The following is a 16,838-nucleotide window of genomic DNA, read 5'->3' as shown; positions in this document are numbered from 1 at the left end:
AAGAATGAGGAGATGGAAATTGAAAAAGGTGGAGACTGAGAGTGAAGAAAGAGAGAGAGGAGGGAGAAAGAGAGTTAGTTGAGAACGGCTGTAATTACTTCCCTGCCATCAGATAGCATTTGATTAAATAGCTGCAGCAGAATTACGTGGACATGATGAATGGGACAGTCTGAATGAAGGTTAGAAACGGGCCATCAGCTGATATTAACAGATAATTGTTCGAAATATTGTATTGGCTAATTTATTTTGTTTTGGGAGGATTTGATTTGGAGGGGGGGTTAAGTCTTCAGCACAGCTCCGATTCAGTGCATTTATCTTTGCAAAATGGGTATTTGAATTGGGTGACTACTTTCTTTGTTAATGTGTGTGTGTGTGTGTGTGTGTGTGTGTGTGTGTGTGTGTGTGTTGTAGTGCGTGTGTGCGTTGTAGTGCATGTGTGCACGCATATGTGCGGTCCAATTATGTACCCTAGCCGAGGGAAAACAAGCTATTTATTCCCCTGGTCAGCCAAGCGGCCTGTTGTAAATCTCCATTCCAAACTCTATTTCTCACACTCACGGCTCCATGAGAGGCCCAGCCTCTGCACATACCAGGAGGGTTCAGATACCAGAATCAAGCCATCATCAAATCCCAGCTCTCAGCAGTGACTGATGATCAATGGATTATCACCTGCAAAATATTGATTAGGAGGGTTGGTATTAATATTGATGGATGGGTAGTTATAATGGAATGATTGATTATGTGTTCGTGAAGCGGCTTTGGACCAATCGATGAGGCTGCTTTTTCACAGAATGAGATGGAAGACCTCGCTTATCATTTTCACATTTTCCCCATCTCTCTGTTCTTTCCATTCCTGTGCCAGAAAGGAGCCGATTAGCTATTGAAGTAATGTCCTTCTCTGGGGGGATCATTTGGGGGGGATCGCAAAAATAATCTAAGGGTGTATTTGTAAATGCCTAAATTAATGATCATGTTTTGACACTTTGTGATAAATGGTTTAACCTGTGAAATATGTATAGTAACGTTTGCAGCCATCAAGGCTTCTTCCCCTAATTAATCAAGCCAAATCATCTGAAAAGGGCAAATAAAAATCTGCATTGTGGTATGAAGAGATAAGATTAGTTTAAGATGAAGATAAGATGAACGCCTGCAACAAGAGAGCTGTGAGTAGGCATTGCTTTGGTCTTTGGGCTAGTGAGCCGATAATCTTATGAGCTACAGTAGCTGTGCTGAACGCTAAATACCTGCTCGCTCATTTTGATCCGTCTACTTTGTGGCAGCTTTTTAGCCCCCGTGGTTTTGTGATGTGATGTGGTGGTGTGGTGTGGTGTGGTGTGGTGTCATGTGATGTGGTGGTGGTGTCATGTGATGTGGTGGTGGTGTCATGGCCGGGGGATTGGACAGGCTGGGCACCACCGAGAACAGCCGGACTCATCTGCTCTTTTTATACCCCAACAGTAACAGTCCTCTTTTTCACTTTCTCTCAGTCTGTCTTTATCCATTTTCTCCACGCTGCATTTTCTCCTGGCTGCTTTGTTGTTATTTACCTCCATTCTTTCATTTATTCTCTCTCACACATATTTTAAGATCTTTATTTGTGTTCACATTTAGACAAGAATCATTGGTAGCACTTTACATTACAGCTCGGTAACAACATGGTAATAGTGTGATAATAAAGAAGTAATAATTTGTTTATACTATGTAATTAGGGTCTATGTACTGTATGTGTGTATATATATATATATATATTGTGTGTGTGTGTGTGTGTGTGTGTGTGTGTGTGTGTGTGTGTGTGTGTGTGTGTGTGTATATAAAGGGTATATCTGGGTAATTAGACTGAATAGACCAGAAAACCCTTGTGCCATAAAAGAAAATCCACCTAAATAAATATATGACACATAGTTTATTGATGTGCTCACCTATTATTACAATGGGTATTTCTGTATGTTTTCAAATCTTTTAAGACAGAGATAATTTAACAAACATTTAGTATTAAAAATGTAAAAAAAAAAAGACAAAACAATTTATAGACCAGGTCAGGGTACTCAAGTAAACCATTTTCAATGGTTTTACATGGAAAAAACAAAACGTTTTTCCGTTTTTTCATTTCAAACTTTAAAATGGAAAAAAAAGATTCACCGGCTTTTTTTTTTTTTTTTTTTTGCTAAATTCATGGTGGGCCACTTAAAAACAGGCAGCGGGCCGCAGTTGGCCCGCGGGGCGTAGTTTGGCTACCCCTGACCTAGAGACATAGGGATTACCTGCAAACACTTCCCAGCTAGCAATCTGCCACCCCCGATAGCGGCCCGCCTGCGTTAATACCAAGCTATTACCTGGTTATTACTTTGGTAATTACACTGTATTACCTCATTCTTTATTATCACACTATTACCTCCCATTATTACCATGTTGTTACCAAGCTGTAATGTAAAATGCTACCAAATCACTGAACACAAACTATAATAGATGCGCAAATCTCTCAGGACAAACACTCTCTCTCACACTCGTCTCACATTATCACAACTATCTCATTCCCACGCTCACACTCTTGCCATCACCTTCCCTCTTGTTGTTTCTCTACACATCTTCCCATCTTTTCCTTTCTCAAGCAGCAACAGCCCTTAGAATGTTTCATCTCCACACTGCCTCCATCCATTCCTTGACCCTTGTTCTCCATGTCGGCCTCTCTCTCTTTTTTCTTCTGAACTAAACTCAGATCTCCAAAGCCTCCACATCCCTGCTTTGTGACCATGGTATCTCCTCCTCTTCCTACTCCACTTTTCTCTTCGTCAAATCATTCATGAGGATATTTTCTCTACATTTCTGCCTTTATTATACACCACCAACTGGAGAAGGACAGGCAAGCATGGCAGAGAGAAGACTCAGACATGCACTGGAAATGCCAGACGTGTTTGAGTGGCCCGACAAACACCAGAAGCAAAACGCTCTGCAGTTTGATTTTGGAGCATCAACAGAAGACCAAAACAGATGTTTTTCATGAGATTTCTTGGAACTGCTGCTATTTCAAGGCAAAAGAACATCATGCGTGATTGTTGTTTGTTTGTTGTTTTCCTCCAGGGTGTTCTTGTGATAAGTAGCCTGGACTGGAGTACACATGGATAAAGAAAGGATAATTGACAAAATCTAAATTTTCACTCCAAGGTCTAGCTGATGTATTATCTGAACTACTCTAAATGTATGAAGTAGACTCTTGAACAGAAAATATTCACTAGTAATTGTGATCGGGAAGTGCATTTCCTGTTATCTGCTGACAGGTGTACATGTAAAGAGGGTCAAATGAGTGTGTTTAAGTATAGGGTATGTAAGGTGTAAAAGTAGGGCCATATGATTCCCGCATAACAGAAATCATGCAATTTGGCAATAAAAATGGAATCAACTGTAAAACATGGAATATTGCAGAATTCTCCATAATTTGTCTGAAATTGATAAAAGTAGGCCTGATTATCTAAATCAAAAGTAGACCTAATTATTGTGGTAACCTAAATGATTTCATCATTGTAAAATAGACCTACAGAAATTATTCATAAATATACTGTACAGTATATTGATCCTAACCCCTAATTAAAATGGAAAAAAAGGAATTTGGAAAAAATAAAATAAAACTGAATTTGGGGGAAAATGAAACAGATTTCATATGGCCTGAAAAAAGATCCGGAGCCACACGCACACTCTAGCCTTGTCCGGAATCGGTCCCTATGACAGAAATAGTGGACTATTTCACTATACGATTCACTATATAGTCCACTATAAAATACCCACAATGCACAGTGATTTCTAGTGAACAGCGAATGTACCCTACATTTTCGCAGACAAACCACACATGCACGTAATGAGAATTTCAACAATGCATCTTGCATGCAAGTGCATCTTGTGACGCAATGATCTTCACAATAAAAATCAGTGTAGTGTCCGAAACTGATTCGATCATTCCCTATATAGGTCACCATATGATAAACACTACATATAGTTCACCATTATGATAAACACTATATGGGGAATAGTGAGTCAGTGATTGAGTGAACCATTCCAAACACGGCTTCTGTCTGTGTGATTTATACCTTCTCATCCCCTCTTCCCTCTCCTCCCCAGGCTGCACAGCAGATCATTGAGCTCCAGGAAGCGGCCCAAATCAACGCAGGGCTCCAGCCGGCCACGCTGGGCCGCAACACCAGCCTGCATGACATGAAGACCGTGGTGAAAACCTGGAGGAACCGGCTGCCCATCGTCTCAGACGACCTGTCACACTGGAGCAGCATCTTCATGTGGCGGCAGCACCACTACCAAGGTACCACGCGCGCACGCACGCACGCACGCACACGCACACACACACACTTTCTCACTGAGTCAGTGGTGCCTCTGAGTTTGAAGCCAGTGAACTCAAAATGTCATGGGCGTACGGGTAGTGCAGCTGTAGATTCCCTGCCTACCAACACGAGGGTTGCAGGGTCGAGCCCTCATGTTACCTCTGGCTTGGTCAGGGCATCCATACACGCACATTTGGCCGTGCCTGTGGGTGGGAAGCTGGATTATGGGTATGCGTCCTTGGCACTGCACTAGTGCGTCAGAGGGGGGAACTGGGGGAATTGCGTGATCCTTCCATGTGCTACGTCCTGCCGGTGAAACACCTCAGTGTCATGTGAAAAGAAGCGGCTGGCGACTGCACATCTATCGGAGGAAGCATGTGCTAGTCTACAACTCTCCCCAGATCATGAGAGGGGGTGGAGCAACACCCAGGACAGCAGGGGGAATTGGCTGAGTACAATTGGGGCGAAAACGGGGGGAAATCTGGAAAAAAATATTTAAAAAAGCGTTCACAAATATGACACTTTACATAATGATATAGTACACACATGCATGCTTACTAATATGTGCATGTACATACATACATACATACACACACACACACACACACACACACACACACACACACACACACACACACACACACACACACACTCAGATTCCCGCTTAGGTTTCCACTAGTTCCAGGAAGGGGTCTTCTCTGAAAGCCCATGGTGTGCAAACCCCCCCTCAGGGTCTCTGTACATTTCCAAATGTCAGCTCACTACAGGACATAATGCACACGCGCACGCACACACACACACACACACACACACACACACACACTCTTACCTTGCTTGGTGCTCAGCTCTCTCCCGCGGTGACTTTGAAACCATTTTTGAGAGGCAGCCACTGCAAAATGTGATGTCTCAAGCAAGTTTAGCCCCCACTCACACTGCGAGGCCCTGAAATAATGATAGCATTGGTTCTGCAGCGATGCACCAATAAAATCCACTTCATTTGTACATGACAGGCTTCAAACTTAAGTTAAAGTGAAATGGAGTTTTTGCGGTGAAATTCGTTGCCATGCTCCATTTGCTGTTCAATATATGTAGGTAGTGTCCCCAGTGCCCTCCTCTGTGACCGTTCAGCCAAGATCCACAATATTCATACCTCCATATACTGTATGCTTTTAGCCTCTCACTTCAACTCTTTGACCTTTATATTGAGAGAGAAGTGTCATATTTGATCATATGAAGTGTTTTGTGTCATTTCTTCACAGCCATCGTGACGGCGTATGAGACGAACACACAGCATGATCCCAACAACAACAACGCCATGCTGGGCGTCCACGCCTCCGCCTCTGCTATCATTCAGTATGGCAAGATAGGACGCAAACAGGTACTGTCAGAATTTGACCGAGAAGCCGGTTTTGATCAGATGAAATTGAAATGAATAAGGCTGGATTAGAAAAGAACTGAGATTATAACAGATTATAACTCAATGGTTTTGGGATTACAGCCTGTGAACAATGAAAAACCAGTTTTTATTTTATGACCATGTTGAGTGTTTGTTTGGTCAAGTTATTCTGAACACGTGGACAAACACTAAAAGCGTTGTTCCTCCAGGGTTTGGTGAACGTGGCGTTGGACATCCTGAGTCGTATCCATACCATCCCCACGGTGCCCATCGTCGACTGCTTCCAGAAGATCAGACAGCAGGTCAAATGTTACCTGCAGCTCGCCGGCGTTATGGGCAAAAACGAATGCATGCAGGTAAGATGGACAGTCTCTGTATCCTCCTGTCCCTTCTGTGTCTCAGCCTCTATTCTTTTTTTACCATACTATTCATACTACAGTATGTATACCTGAAACATAAAATACAATAATATTATTATTATATATTGTGAAAACAAAAGAAAGAAACATAAAATACGTAGTCAGCAGTGTTTTGAATGGGAAGAGAAGCGAGAGCAAGACGAGTTTTGAGTGGCTCTAGGCTTATAAGAGAGAGTAACTCAGAGAGGTTTATAAGAGAGTAACTCAGAGAGAGGCTTATAAGAGAGTAGCTCAGAGAGTAAGTCAGAGAGGCTTATAAGAGGGTAACTCAGAGAGAGGCTTATAAGAGGGTAACTCAGAGAGAGGCTTATAAGAGGGTAACTCAGAGAGAGGCTTATAAGAGGGTAACTCAGAGAGTAACTCAGAAAGAGGCTTATAAGAGAGTAGCTCAGAGAGTAACTCAGAGAGAGGCTTATAAGAGAGTAGCTCAGAGAGAGGCTTATAACAGAGTAGCTCAGAGAGTAACTCAGAGAGAGGCTTATAAGAGAGTAACTCAGAGAGAGGCTTATGAGAGTAACTCAGAGAGAGGCTTATAAGAGAGTAGCTCAGAGAGTAACTCAGAGAGAGGCTTATAAGAGAGTAACTCAGAGAGAGGCTTATAAGAGAGTAGCTCAGAGAGAGGCTTATAAGAGAGTAGCTCAGAGAGTAACTCAGAGAGAGGCTTATAAGAGAGTAGCTCAGAGAGTAACTCAGAGAGGCTTATAAGAGTAGCTCAGAGAGTAACTCAGAGAGAGGCTTATAAGAGGGTAACTCAGAGAGAAGCTTATAAGAGAGTAGCTCAGAGAGTAACTCAGAGAGAGGCGTATAACAGAGTAGCTCAGAGAGTAACTCAGAGAGAGGCTTATAAGAGGGTAACTCAGAGAGAGGCTTATAAGAGGGTAACAGAGAATAACTCAGAGAGAGGCTTATAAAGAGAGAGGCTTATAAGAGGGTCGCTCAGAGAGTAACTCGGAGAGAGGCTTATAAGAGAGTAGCTCAGAGAGTAACTCAGAGAGAGGCTTATAAGAGAGTAGCTCAGAGAGAGGCTTATAAGAGAGTAGCTCAGAGAGTAACTCAGAGAGAGGCTTATAAGAGGGTAGCTCAGAGAGTAACTCAGAGAGAGGCTTATAACAGAGTAGCTCAGAGAGTAACTCAGAGAGGCGTATAAGAGAGTAACTCAGAGAGAGGCTTATAAGAGAGGGTTACTCAGGAGCTTGCTCTTAAGCCTGTGGACCACTCTGATTAATAGAAGCAGTACAGCACACCAGAAGTCATTAAAGTGTGTGTGTCTCCATCTCTCTGTCTCGCTCTCTCTCTCTGTATCTCTCTCTCTCAGTGGACTCTCTCTCTCCCTCCTATCTCATCTCCTCTGGTTCTCTGTCTTTCTCTGGCGCTACACATCGTTTGTCACAGCGGTACATAGGGGACGCCTAATCAGAGCGGCACCATAATGGAAGTTTAGTTCCCTTAACACCTCTTTTCTTAGTTCCTAATGAACACCTTGCAGCTTGTTTGTTTTTCCACCTGTGATTATAGCCTTGTCTCAGACTGAATATTGTGTTATCCGCTTCCCTGCTTCTTTTCCCCAGAGTGGCTGAAAGTTTCTTCTCTATAGTTTTGTTTGATGTTAAGCATCTGCTGTTTTCTTCTGTCTGTCTGTGTGTGTGTGTGTGTGTGTGTGTGTGTGTGTGTGTGTGTGTGTGTGTGTGTGTGTGTGTGTGTGTGTGTGTGTTTGGTGCGTGTGTGTGTGTGTGTGTGTGTGTGTGTGTGTGTGTGTTTGTGGGGCCAGGGTTTGGAGGTGATAGAGTCAACCAACCTGAAGTATTTCACCAAGGAGATGACTGCTGAGTTCTACGCTCTTAAGGGAATGTTCCTGGCTCAGATCAACAAGTATGGCTACCAGAGCTTTTGACTACCTTGCTGGCTCTGTTTGTCTTTTGTTCTCCTCTTTCACCTCTTTCTTCATTTCAGGGCTGCAACTAACCATTATTTTCCTTATCGATTACGGTAATCTGTTGATTATTTTCTCGACTAATCGATTAGTCGTTTCTTTCTATAAGATGTCACAAAATGGTGAAAAATATATGTCGATCAATTTTCCCCCAAAGCCCAAGCCCGCAGCTCTAGTTAATTTCAGTCTTTTGTTTCCCTCTGTCCCTGTAATAATCATGGTTGTCAGCCTGTATCAGAGGTCCTTTCCATCTGCGTTGGCGTTGTATCCTGTCATCATTTGGCAGTCATCTTTAATCGGAGCTTCTCGCCTCGAGCTGCCGGCACCTCAGAGGTTCTGTTACTACGACGTGCGACTGTGTCAATAACATGCTCCTGCTGCAGGGTTTGCCTCTGGAGCACACAGCCGTCCTCGGTCGCGCGCGCACACACACACACACACACACTCACACACACACAGGCCTTGCCTTTGGGCGCCCCCTCTTCCTCATCATCCTTGACGTGACATGGTGTCCTGAGGGGTGAAAGACAAATTGGGGGAGGCTTATTAAATGTATATGCGGCGGAATAATTAACTCCAGGCAATTTACAGGAATCTCTGGATCAGCAGAACCTGCCTCCACCTCAGCAGGGTTTACTGCAACCATTAAGTCCCTCCCCACACTGGGGGAGAATTAACAGCATGGTGGGGGTTAGGGGTGGAGAGTGTGTGTGTGGGGGGGAGGGGGAGGAGACAGCATGGTGGGGGTTAGGGGTGGAGAGTGTGTGTGTGTGTGGGGGGGATTTACAGCATGGTGGGGGTTAGGGGTGGAGAGTGTGTGTGTGGGGGGGAGGGGATTTACAGCATGGTGGGGGTTAGGGGTGGAGAGTGTGTGTGTGGGGGGGAGGGGGATGATACAGCATGGTGGGGGTTAGGGGTGGAGAGAGTGTGGGGGGGAGGGGGAGGAGACAGCATGGTGGGGGTTAGGGGTGGAGAGTGTGTGTGTGGGGGGGAGGAGGAAGAGACAGCATGGTGGGGGTTAGGGGTGGAGAGTGTGTGGGGGGGAGGGGGAGGGGACAGCATGGTGGGGGTTAGGGGTGGAGAGTGTGTGGGGGGGGGAGGAGACAGCATGGTGGGGGTTAGGGGTGGAGAGTGTGTGTGTGGGGGGGAGGGGGAGGGGACAGCATGGTGGGGGTTAGGGGTGGAGAGTGTGTGTGTGGGGGGGGAGGGGGAGGAGACAGCATGGTGGGGGTTAGGGGTGGAGAGTGTGTGTGGGGGGGGGGAGGAGACAGCATGGTGGGGGTTAGGGGTGGAGAGAGTGTGTGTGGGGGGGAGGGGGAGGAGACAGCATTGTGGGGGTTAGGGGTGGAGAGTGTGTGTGTGGGGGGGATTTACAGCATGGTGGGGGTTAGGGGTGGAGAGTGTGGGGGGGAGGGGGAGGAGACAGCATGGTGGGGGTTAGGGGTGGAGAGTGTGTGTGTGGGGGGGAGGGGGAGGAGACAGCATGGTGGGGGTTAGGGGTGGAGAGTGTGTGTGGGGGGGGAGGGGGAGGAGACAGCATTGTGGGGGTTAGGGGTGGAGAGTGTGTGTGTGGGGGGGATTTACAGCATGGTGGGGGTTAGGGGTGGAGAGTGTGTGGGGGGGAGGAGACAGCATGGTGGGGGTTAGGGGTGGAGAGTGTGTGTGTGGGGGGGAGGGGGAGGAGACGGCATGGTGGGGGTTAGGGGTGGAGAGTGTGTGTGTGGGGGGGAGGAGACAGCATGGTGGGGGTTAGGGGTGGAGAGTGTGTGTGTGGGGGGGAGGGGGAGGAGACAGCATGGTGGGTGGGGGTTAGGGGTGGAGAGTGTGTGTGTGGGGGCGAGGGGGAGGAGACAGCATGGTGGGGGTTAGGGGTGGAGAGTGTGTGTGTGGGGGGGAGGGGGAGGAGACAGCATGGTGGGGCTCAGGGGTGGAGAGTGTGTGTGTGGGGGGGAGGGGGAGGAGACAGCATGGTGGGGGTTAGGGGTGGAGAGTGTGTGTGTGGGGGGGAGGGGGAGGAGACAGCATGGTGGGGGTTAGGGGTGGAGAGTGTGTGTGTGGGGGGGAGGGGGAGGAGACAGCATGGTGGGGGTTAGGGGTGGAGAGTGTGTGTGTGAGGGAGGGGAGGTCCGTGAGCGTGCACAGCCAAGGTCTTTCAGGATCATTCCATTAAAGGGGGTGTGGGGGATTTGACAGTCTGCTGGGTGTCTGCGCTCCTGTTGAGCTTGGGTAGTAGAAACTGTTCATGTACTTGAACACGGGCAAAGTGGCGCAGGCAAAACCCCATTAAGTATTACTGGAGGGTCCTCGGCTCCGACTCCGACTCCCACAGCAATCAAGCTGCCATGTCTTAATCACATGCCAAAATGCCTTTTGTAATAACACGTTTTAATGGACTGGCTTGGGAGACATTTCACTGTGAGTAAGTGGGAGAGTCGTTTTGGAAAGCACTCCTAAAATGCAAGTCCATTTGCAAACTGTATTTGAAAAGAGAAAAAAGCAGCTTCTTGGATACTTAGAGACACATTTTAATTACGAAGTAAAGTACATGGTAAGTAAAGTACAACAGAGGTAGAAACGCGTTGCGTTTTGTGCCCCTGTCTATTCTCGAAGATGTACATCGTTTGTTTAACTATTGTAGTAGACATGTACTTTACTTCGTAATTAAAATCTGTCTCTAAGTATCCAAGAAGCTCCTTTTTTCTCTTTTCTGATTCACTTTTGGCCTGCAGCTGAGCTTCCTTGTGCCACATTTTTGCTTTTTCCAAACTGTATTTGAGCGAGGCTTTGTCATCGACAGGCCTGTCTTTATTCTGAGGCCGGGGGTGCAGCTGCCCCTCGCATCTTATGTATTAATCAAAGCCTGAAAGGTGTCAAGAATATTCCAACGACGTGCCAGCGGCTGGTTAGAAGCCCGCTTGGCGTGCTGAAAACAGCTGATGATTCACAATATACTTCCCTGTCAGCATAAACGGTGCAGTCAAAATGCGGGTGACCTGCAAGATTTGACCTGTCTACCTCTCCGCCTGCTATTTAACACGTTTTAAATGGAATAGTGAAGGCGTGACTGCTAGATTGCAGTGCCAGGATTAAAAAATAAAAAAATCCCAAGGATTCTCAAGTTTATCAGCCTCCGGATTTCTCTAAGCTCCAGCAATGCTCTTCACGGTCAAGGTATTTATACACAGATAAATATAGCCATTACTCCCATGTTCTTACCTCGCTGTGGCTCGCTGTCATTTCTGATCAAATAGGAAGATGTTAAGCTGGGGTGTCAGCCAGTATTAAATGCATTGATCTGCTCAGCATGATAGGGTTGAGCCTGATTAATATTACATTATAGCAAAACGCCTTAACCCTCGGTGACTTTAATAGAGAGCCAAAGTGGAACGTCACTTCCTGCTTCAGCACTGTACCAGAGATTTTCATCCGCCATTTATTTTCCCATAGACATTTCGTAAAATGCTTATACAATTAGTTTTACTTAGTCAAACCAAACAGTTCAGATATATTTAGAAACAGGAGAGATTGCATAACATTTCACCAAAACATAAAAAATTGTGGATTTAAAGAAAATATTTTTTCGATGTTGTTTTTTTAAGTTTTGGTCCTAGTGAAATGTTCTATGGTCTCTCCCGATTCGAAATATAGCTGTACCGTTTGGTTTGAACAAGTAAAAAAAAAATTATAAGCATTTTTACAAAATGTCTATGGGAAAATAAACGGCGGATGAAAATCTCTGGTACAGTGCTGAAGCAGGAAGTAGGCGGTCACTTTGCCTCTCTATAGCAAAACGCCTGAACCCTCGGTGACTTTAATTCTTGCCGGGTTAAATGCTTACTCTTTAATGCCATGGCAAAGGCCTTGACAATTACAGCCAATTAAATATAGTGCTTATTGATGTGTAGTAATGATTCAGAAAATGATCATCATCGTCATCTGTTTCCTTTTATCCTTGCTCCTCCCTCACCACCCTCGTTGCCTCCATCTCTCCGACTGTCGTTTCCCTTCTGCTGCCTGGTATCTGCTGCCTGGCTTTCTGCTGCCTGGTATCTGCTGCCTGGCTTCTGCTGCCTGGTATCTGCTGCCTGGCTTTCTGCTGCCTGGCTTCTGCTGCCTGGCTTGCCCTCTGTCCTTCATCTCACCCTTAAATCCTTCCTTCACGCCATCATTCTCTGCTCCCTCGCTGCAGGTCAGAGGAGGCCAACAAGGCCTTCTCGGCAGCAGTGCAGATGCACGACGTGCTGGTGAAGGCCTGGGCCATGTGGGGTGACTACCTGGAGAACATCTTCGTCAAGGAGCGCCAGCTGCACCTGGGCGTGTCCGCCATCACCTGCTACCTCCACGCCTGCCGGCACCAGAATGAGAGCAAGTCCCGCAAGTACCTAGCAAAGGTGAGGAGCTGGGAAGGAGGCTGTCGTGTGCCTGTGCGTTTTAGGCCTCCAATTAAGGCAAAATGGGAAGAATGCCCGGCGTCAAGTGTTGATATCGGGAACATAATCAGTGCTGCTGGATTGTTGCCTCTCCTCTGTTGCTGGGGATACAGGGAAAGTGCTTTTTCTTTGTTTGGATCAACCACGTCAGCAACCTAACCGCCCGTTTCTATACAATCAGCTGCTTCAATCAGGCCTTTTTCCAGACGGGGTTGCCGTTAATTCCCTCGCTTCCTGACCCCATCTAGCCCAGTCACTGATGAGAAGTAAAGTGGCCCCTGCTTTTATTTCCTCCCCTCAGTTTCTGCCACAATTACAAGCAGTGGGTGGTGCTTTGATCCATTACAAGCAGTGGGTGGTGCTTTGATCCATTACAAGCAGTGGGTGGTGCTTTGATCGATTATGGCCTGTGGATGTGTGTCCCGCAGCAGAGTGAAGGCCGTCCTCTGGCTCAGAGGTTAACAGAATAATGGTCTCCCCTGACGCGCCGATCTCAAAGCCCTCTGCCTGGACCCACCTTCCACTAACAGGCAGATGGTTGTGGTGACGGTGTGCAGGTCAGGTGGTCAGAGAGAGGGACGTGTGCAGGTCAGGTGGTCAGAGAGAGGGATGTGTGCAGGTCAGGTGGTCAGAGAGAGAGAGGGACGTGTGCAGGTCAGGTGGTCAGAGAGAGAGAGACGTGTGCAGGTCAGGTGGTCAGAGAGAGGGACGTGTGCAGGTCAGGTGGTCAGAGAGAGGGACGTGTGCAGGTCAGGTGGTCAGAGAGAGAGAGGGACGTGTGCAGGTCAGGTGGTCAGAGAGAGAGAGGGACGTGTGGAGGTCAGGTGGTCAGAGAGAGAGGGATGTGTGCAGGTCAGGTGGTCAGAGAGAGAGAGACGTGTGCAGGTCAGGTGGTCAGAGAGAGAGGGACGTGTGCAGGTCAGGTGGTCAGAGAGAGAGAGACGTGTGCAGGTCAGGTGGTCAGAGAGAGAGGGACGTGTGCAGGTCAGGTGGTCAGAGAGAGAGGGATGTGTGCAGGTCAGGTGGTCAGAGAGAGGGACGTGTGCAGGTCAGGTGGTCAGAGAGAGAGGGATGTGTGCAGGTCAGGTGGTCAGAGAGAGGGACGTGTGCAGGTCAGGTGGTCAGAGAGAGAGGGACGTGTGCAGGTCAGGTGGTCAGAGAGAGAGAGACGTGTGCAGGTCAGGTGGTCAGAGAGAGAGGGATGTGTGCAGGTCAGGTGGTCAGAGAGAGGGACGTGTGCAGGTCAGGTGGTCAGAGAGAGAGGGATGTGTGCAGGTCAGGTGGTCAGAGAGAGGGACGTGTGCAGGTCAGGTGGTCAGAGAGAGAGACGTGTGCAGGTCAGGTGGTCAGAGAGAGAGGGATGTGTGCAGGTCAGGTGGTCAGAGAGAGGGACGTGTGCAGGTCAGGTGGTCAGAGAGAGGGACGTGTGGAGGTCAGGTGGTCGGAGAGAGAGGGACGTGTGCAGGTCAGGTGGTCAGAGAGAGAGGGACGTGTGGAGGTCAGGTGGTCAGAGAGAGAGGGATGTGTGCAGGTGAGGTGGTCAGAGAGAGAGAGACGTGTGCAGGTCAGGTGGTCAGAGAGAGAGGGACGTGTGCAGGTCAGGTGGTCAGAGAGAGAGGGACGTGTGCAGGTCAGGTGGTCAGAGAGAGAGGGACGTGTGCAGGTCAGGTGGTCAGAGAGAGAGAGACGTGTGCAGGTCAGGTGGTCAGAGAGAGAGGGACGTGTGCAGGTCAGGTGGTCAGAGAGAGAGAGACGTGTGCAGGTCAGGTGGTCAGAGAGAGAGGGACGTGTGCAGGTCAGGTGGTCAGAGAGAGAGGGACATGTGCAGGTCAGGTGGTCAGAGAGAGAGAGGGATGTGTGCAGGTCAGGTGGTCAGAGAGAGGGACGTGTGCAGGTCAGACAGTGCTCACATCAGAAGTTAATAAAAGCCCTCTGGATCTCTGCTGTCAAATAGCCACACGAGTGTCAGACACGAGAGGATCATCCAGAGAGCTAATGACCACCTACCTCTGTCTGCCATGTGCGATAGGTAGTAAATACGGTCTTTCTAGTTCACCGTTCGCATCATTATCGCCATTATCCATTCTAATTATGGCTGTTACTAGCTTCAGATTCCAAAGAGCTGTTTTCCTGGCGCGGCGTAGGCAGAGTCTGGTGACCCCCCTGGTATTGTGCTGCGTGCCGTGCCAGGCTGCTTTGGCAACGCTTCCTCCTGATGGATGAAGCGAGGTGACCCGCCATTACCAGTAATTATACACAAGCTGTGTAGGCTGCTTGGCTCTCGCTGAAGAGGGCCAGGGGGAGCTGAGAGGGGTTAATGTCTTCATCGTCACACGCTCACACACACACACACACACACAGGGGAGGAGAGATCACCTCCATATTGGCTCAGCTTTGATCGTAGCGAGGATTGCCAAGATCTGGTTGTTCATTCCGCTGCAGCTCCTCTCGCGCAGTGAGCAGCCAGAGAAGCAGCCATGGTCTGATTCATGTTAGAGACCCCCACCGCTCACTTCTCCCTGCCCTAGAGTCGTTATTTCAGGGTTCCCACAGGTCCTTGAACTCCTTGAAAGTTTGTGAATTTGAGAGAAAATGTCAACGCCTTGAAAGTTTTTGAAAATACACTTAAATAGACACTAGACAGAGGCCATTGAAAGGGCTTGAATTTATATATTCTGTACGAGAATACAAAATGTTCTTTGAAGTTCTTTAGATTTTTCCAACTTTACCTTTCTCGTTTTAACTTTTTACTACGCGTAACAGCAGAGTTGAGAATTGTTCAGACATCCAAGCCTCTCTCTCTTTTGAATAGTTGTCTGTGAGCTTCTGTAAAGCTGCTAATTCTCATTAGAAACATTCTCTGTGTTGTGTGTGTTTTAACAGTAATTGACCTTGATCCGTGTCTCAAAATATGCCGTTTTGAGTCCTTGAATTTGAGGGAATTGGGCCTGCAAAGTCCTTGAGTTTGATGTTTAAGAAGGTTTGGGAACCCTGTTTATATACTGTGATTCATACTGCTCTGTAGAATCACCAGAATGTTAATGTTTAGTCTTTTTTGTGTTTTCTTCTCTTCTTGCCCCATTTCCAACCCGTCTTCCCTCCTTTCTTCACCTCCCTCCCCATCTCCTCCCTTCCCCCCCTGTTCTCTCCATCTGTGTTGGTGCCTGCCTAGGTGTTGTGGCTGCTCAGCTTCGATGACAAGAACACGCTGGCAGATGCTGTGGATAAGTACTGCATCGGAGTCCCGCCCATCCAGTGGCTGGCGTGGATCCCGCAGCTGCTCACCTGCTTGGTGGGGTCGGAGGGCAAACCGCTGCTCAACCTAATCAGCCAGGTGAGGCCTTTACAAACACACCTGTCTCACCTCTAATCAGCCAGGTGAGGCCTTTACAAACACACCTGTCTCACCTCTAATCAGCCAGGTGAGGCCTTTACAAACACACCTGTCTCACCTCTAATCAGCCAGGTGAGGCCTTTACAAACACACCTGTCTCACCTCTAATCAGCCAGGTGAGGCCTTTACAAACACACCTGTCAACATGTCTCAACCTAATCAGCCAGGTGAATATTCAAAACAACCAAAAGAAAAGACAAATCACGCAAAACAATTTGAAAGTGCAGTCCAGCATACTGTATCTTTAAAGTGATGTATGGTGGAGGGGGTGGTTTGAGGGCTAAGTTAATGTCAATGAAAACCGCTTCAACAAGTGAGAGAAGAGTCTACTTTAACCTCCACTTCTCCTTTCCTTTTTTTTTTTGTTTGTTTTTGTTTTGTGTCCTCCCTTCACTTTCCTGTCTGGATTTTTGCCCCGCCCATCAGTCAGCCATTTCTCCCCCCTCCCCTGCTGCTTCCATCTTTTGGGTGGAAGCACATCTGGCTGGTGTGTTAGCATTAGTGCTCATGCATGTCTTTCTAATCAAGATAAATGAAGTGCATTCACGCCAAAGTGCCCTCTCTCTCCCCAGCATTCTATTTACCAAATTAAGCATTCCGCTTCCGCCGCCATGCCTTTTATGGCAATTTATTGGCTTTCACCGGTCCTTAGCGAGATGGTTTTTAAATTATTTGTTCAAGGAATGATTATAAAGCATAAAATATTGCACGCATCCACACTGCAGGAACAGAGCTAGTAATTAAACCCAGGACTCATTTGCTTTGGTTAATGGAGTGTTATTTCCGCACAATTTGAAGAGGGTGATCTTCAAAGAGTTGTCTGCTATAAGAAACAGTCTTCCTCTCAGCAGAGCAGAAATATTAAATAGGGGATATCTGAAAGAAAGCAGGGAGGAGAGGAGGAAGAGAGAGTGTGTTTGGAAAGACGTGTGTGAGAGGGAGAT

At 47.3% G+C, this 16,838-nt stretch overlaps 1 protein-coding gene across 3 annotated transcripts in view; it reads left to right on the top strand.

The window, feature by feature from the left end:
* Positions 1–16,838, top strand: part of trrap (transformation/transcription domain-associated protein) — a gene marked incomplete at its 5' end in the record, with an annotated part of 155,837 nt that overhangs the window by 106,761 nt on the left and 32,238 nt on the right. For all 3 annotated transcript variants that reach the window (XM_083634512.1, XM_083634510.1, XM_083634511.1), the window contains 6 exons: positions 4,111–4,306; positions 5,585–5,703; positions 5,931–6,077; positions 7,909–8,009; positions 12,260–12,461; positions 15,673–15,834. In XM_083634512.1, coding sequence (XP_083490638.1) covers positions 4,111–4,306; positions 5,585–5,703; positions 5,931–6,077; positions 7,909–8,009; positions 12,260–12,461; positions 15,673–15,834 — 927 coding nt within the window. The remainder of the gene's footprint in view (positions 1–4,110; positions 4,307–5,584; positions 5,704–5,930; positions 6,078–7,908; positions 8,010–12,259; positions 12,462–15,672; positions 15,835–16,838) is intronic.

The sequence above is a fragment of the Poromitra crassiceps genome (genome assembly GCF_964638095.1).
Source record: "Poromitra crassiceps genome assembly, chromosome: 4".
NCBI lineage: Eukaryota > Metazoa > Chordata > Actinopteri > Beryciformes > Melamphaidae > Poromitra > Poromitra crassiceps.
Note: the sequence above shows the minus strand (reverse complement) of the source record. Positions and strands in the feature narration are given on the sequence as shown.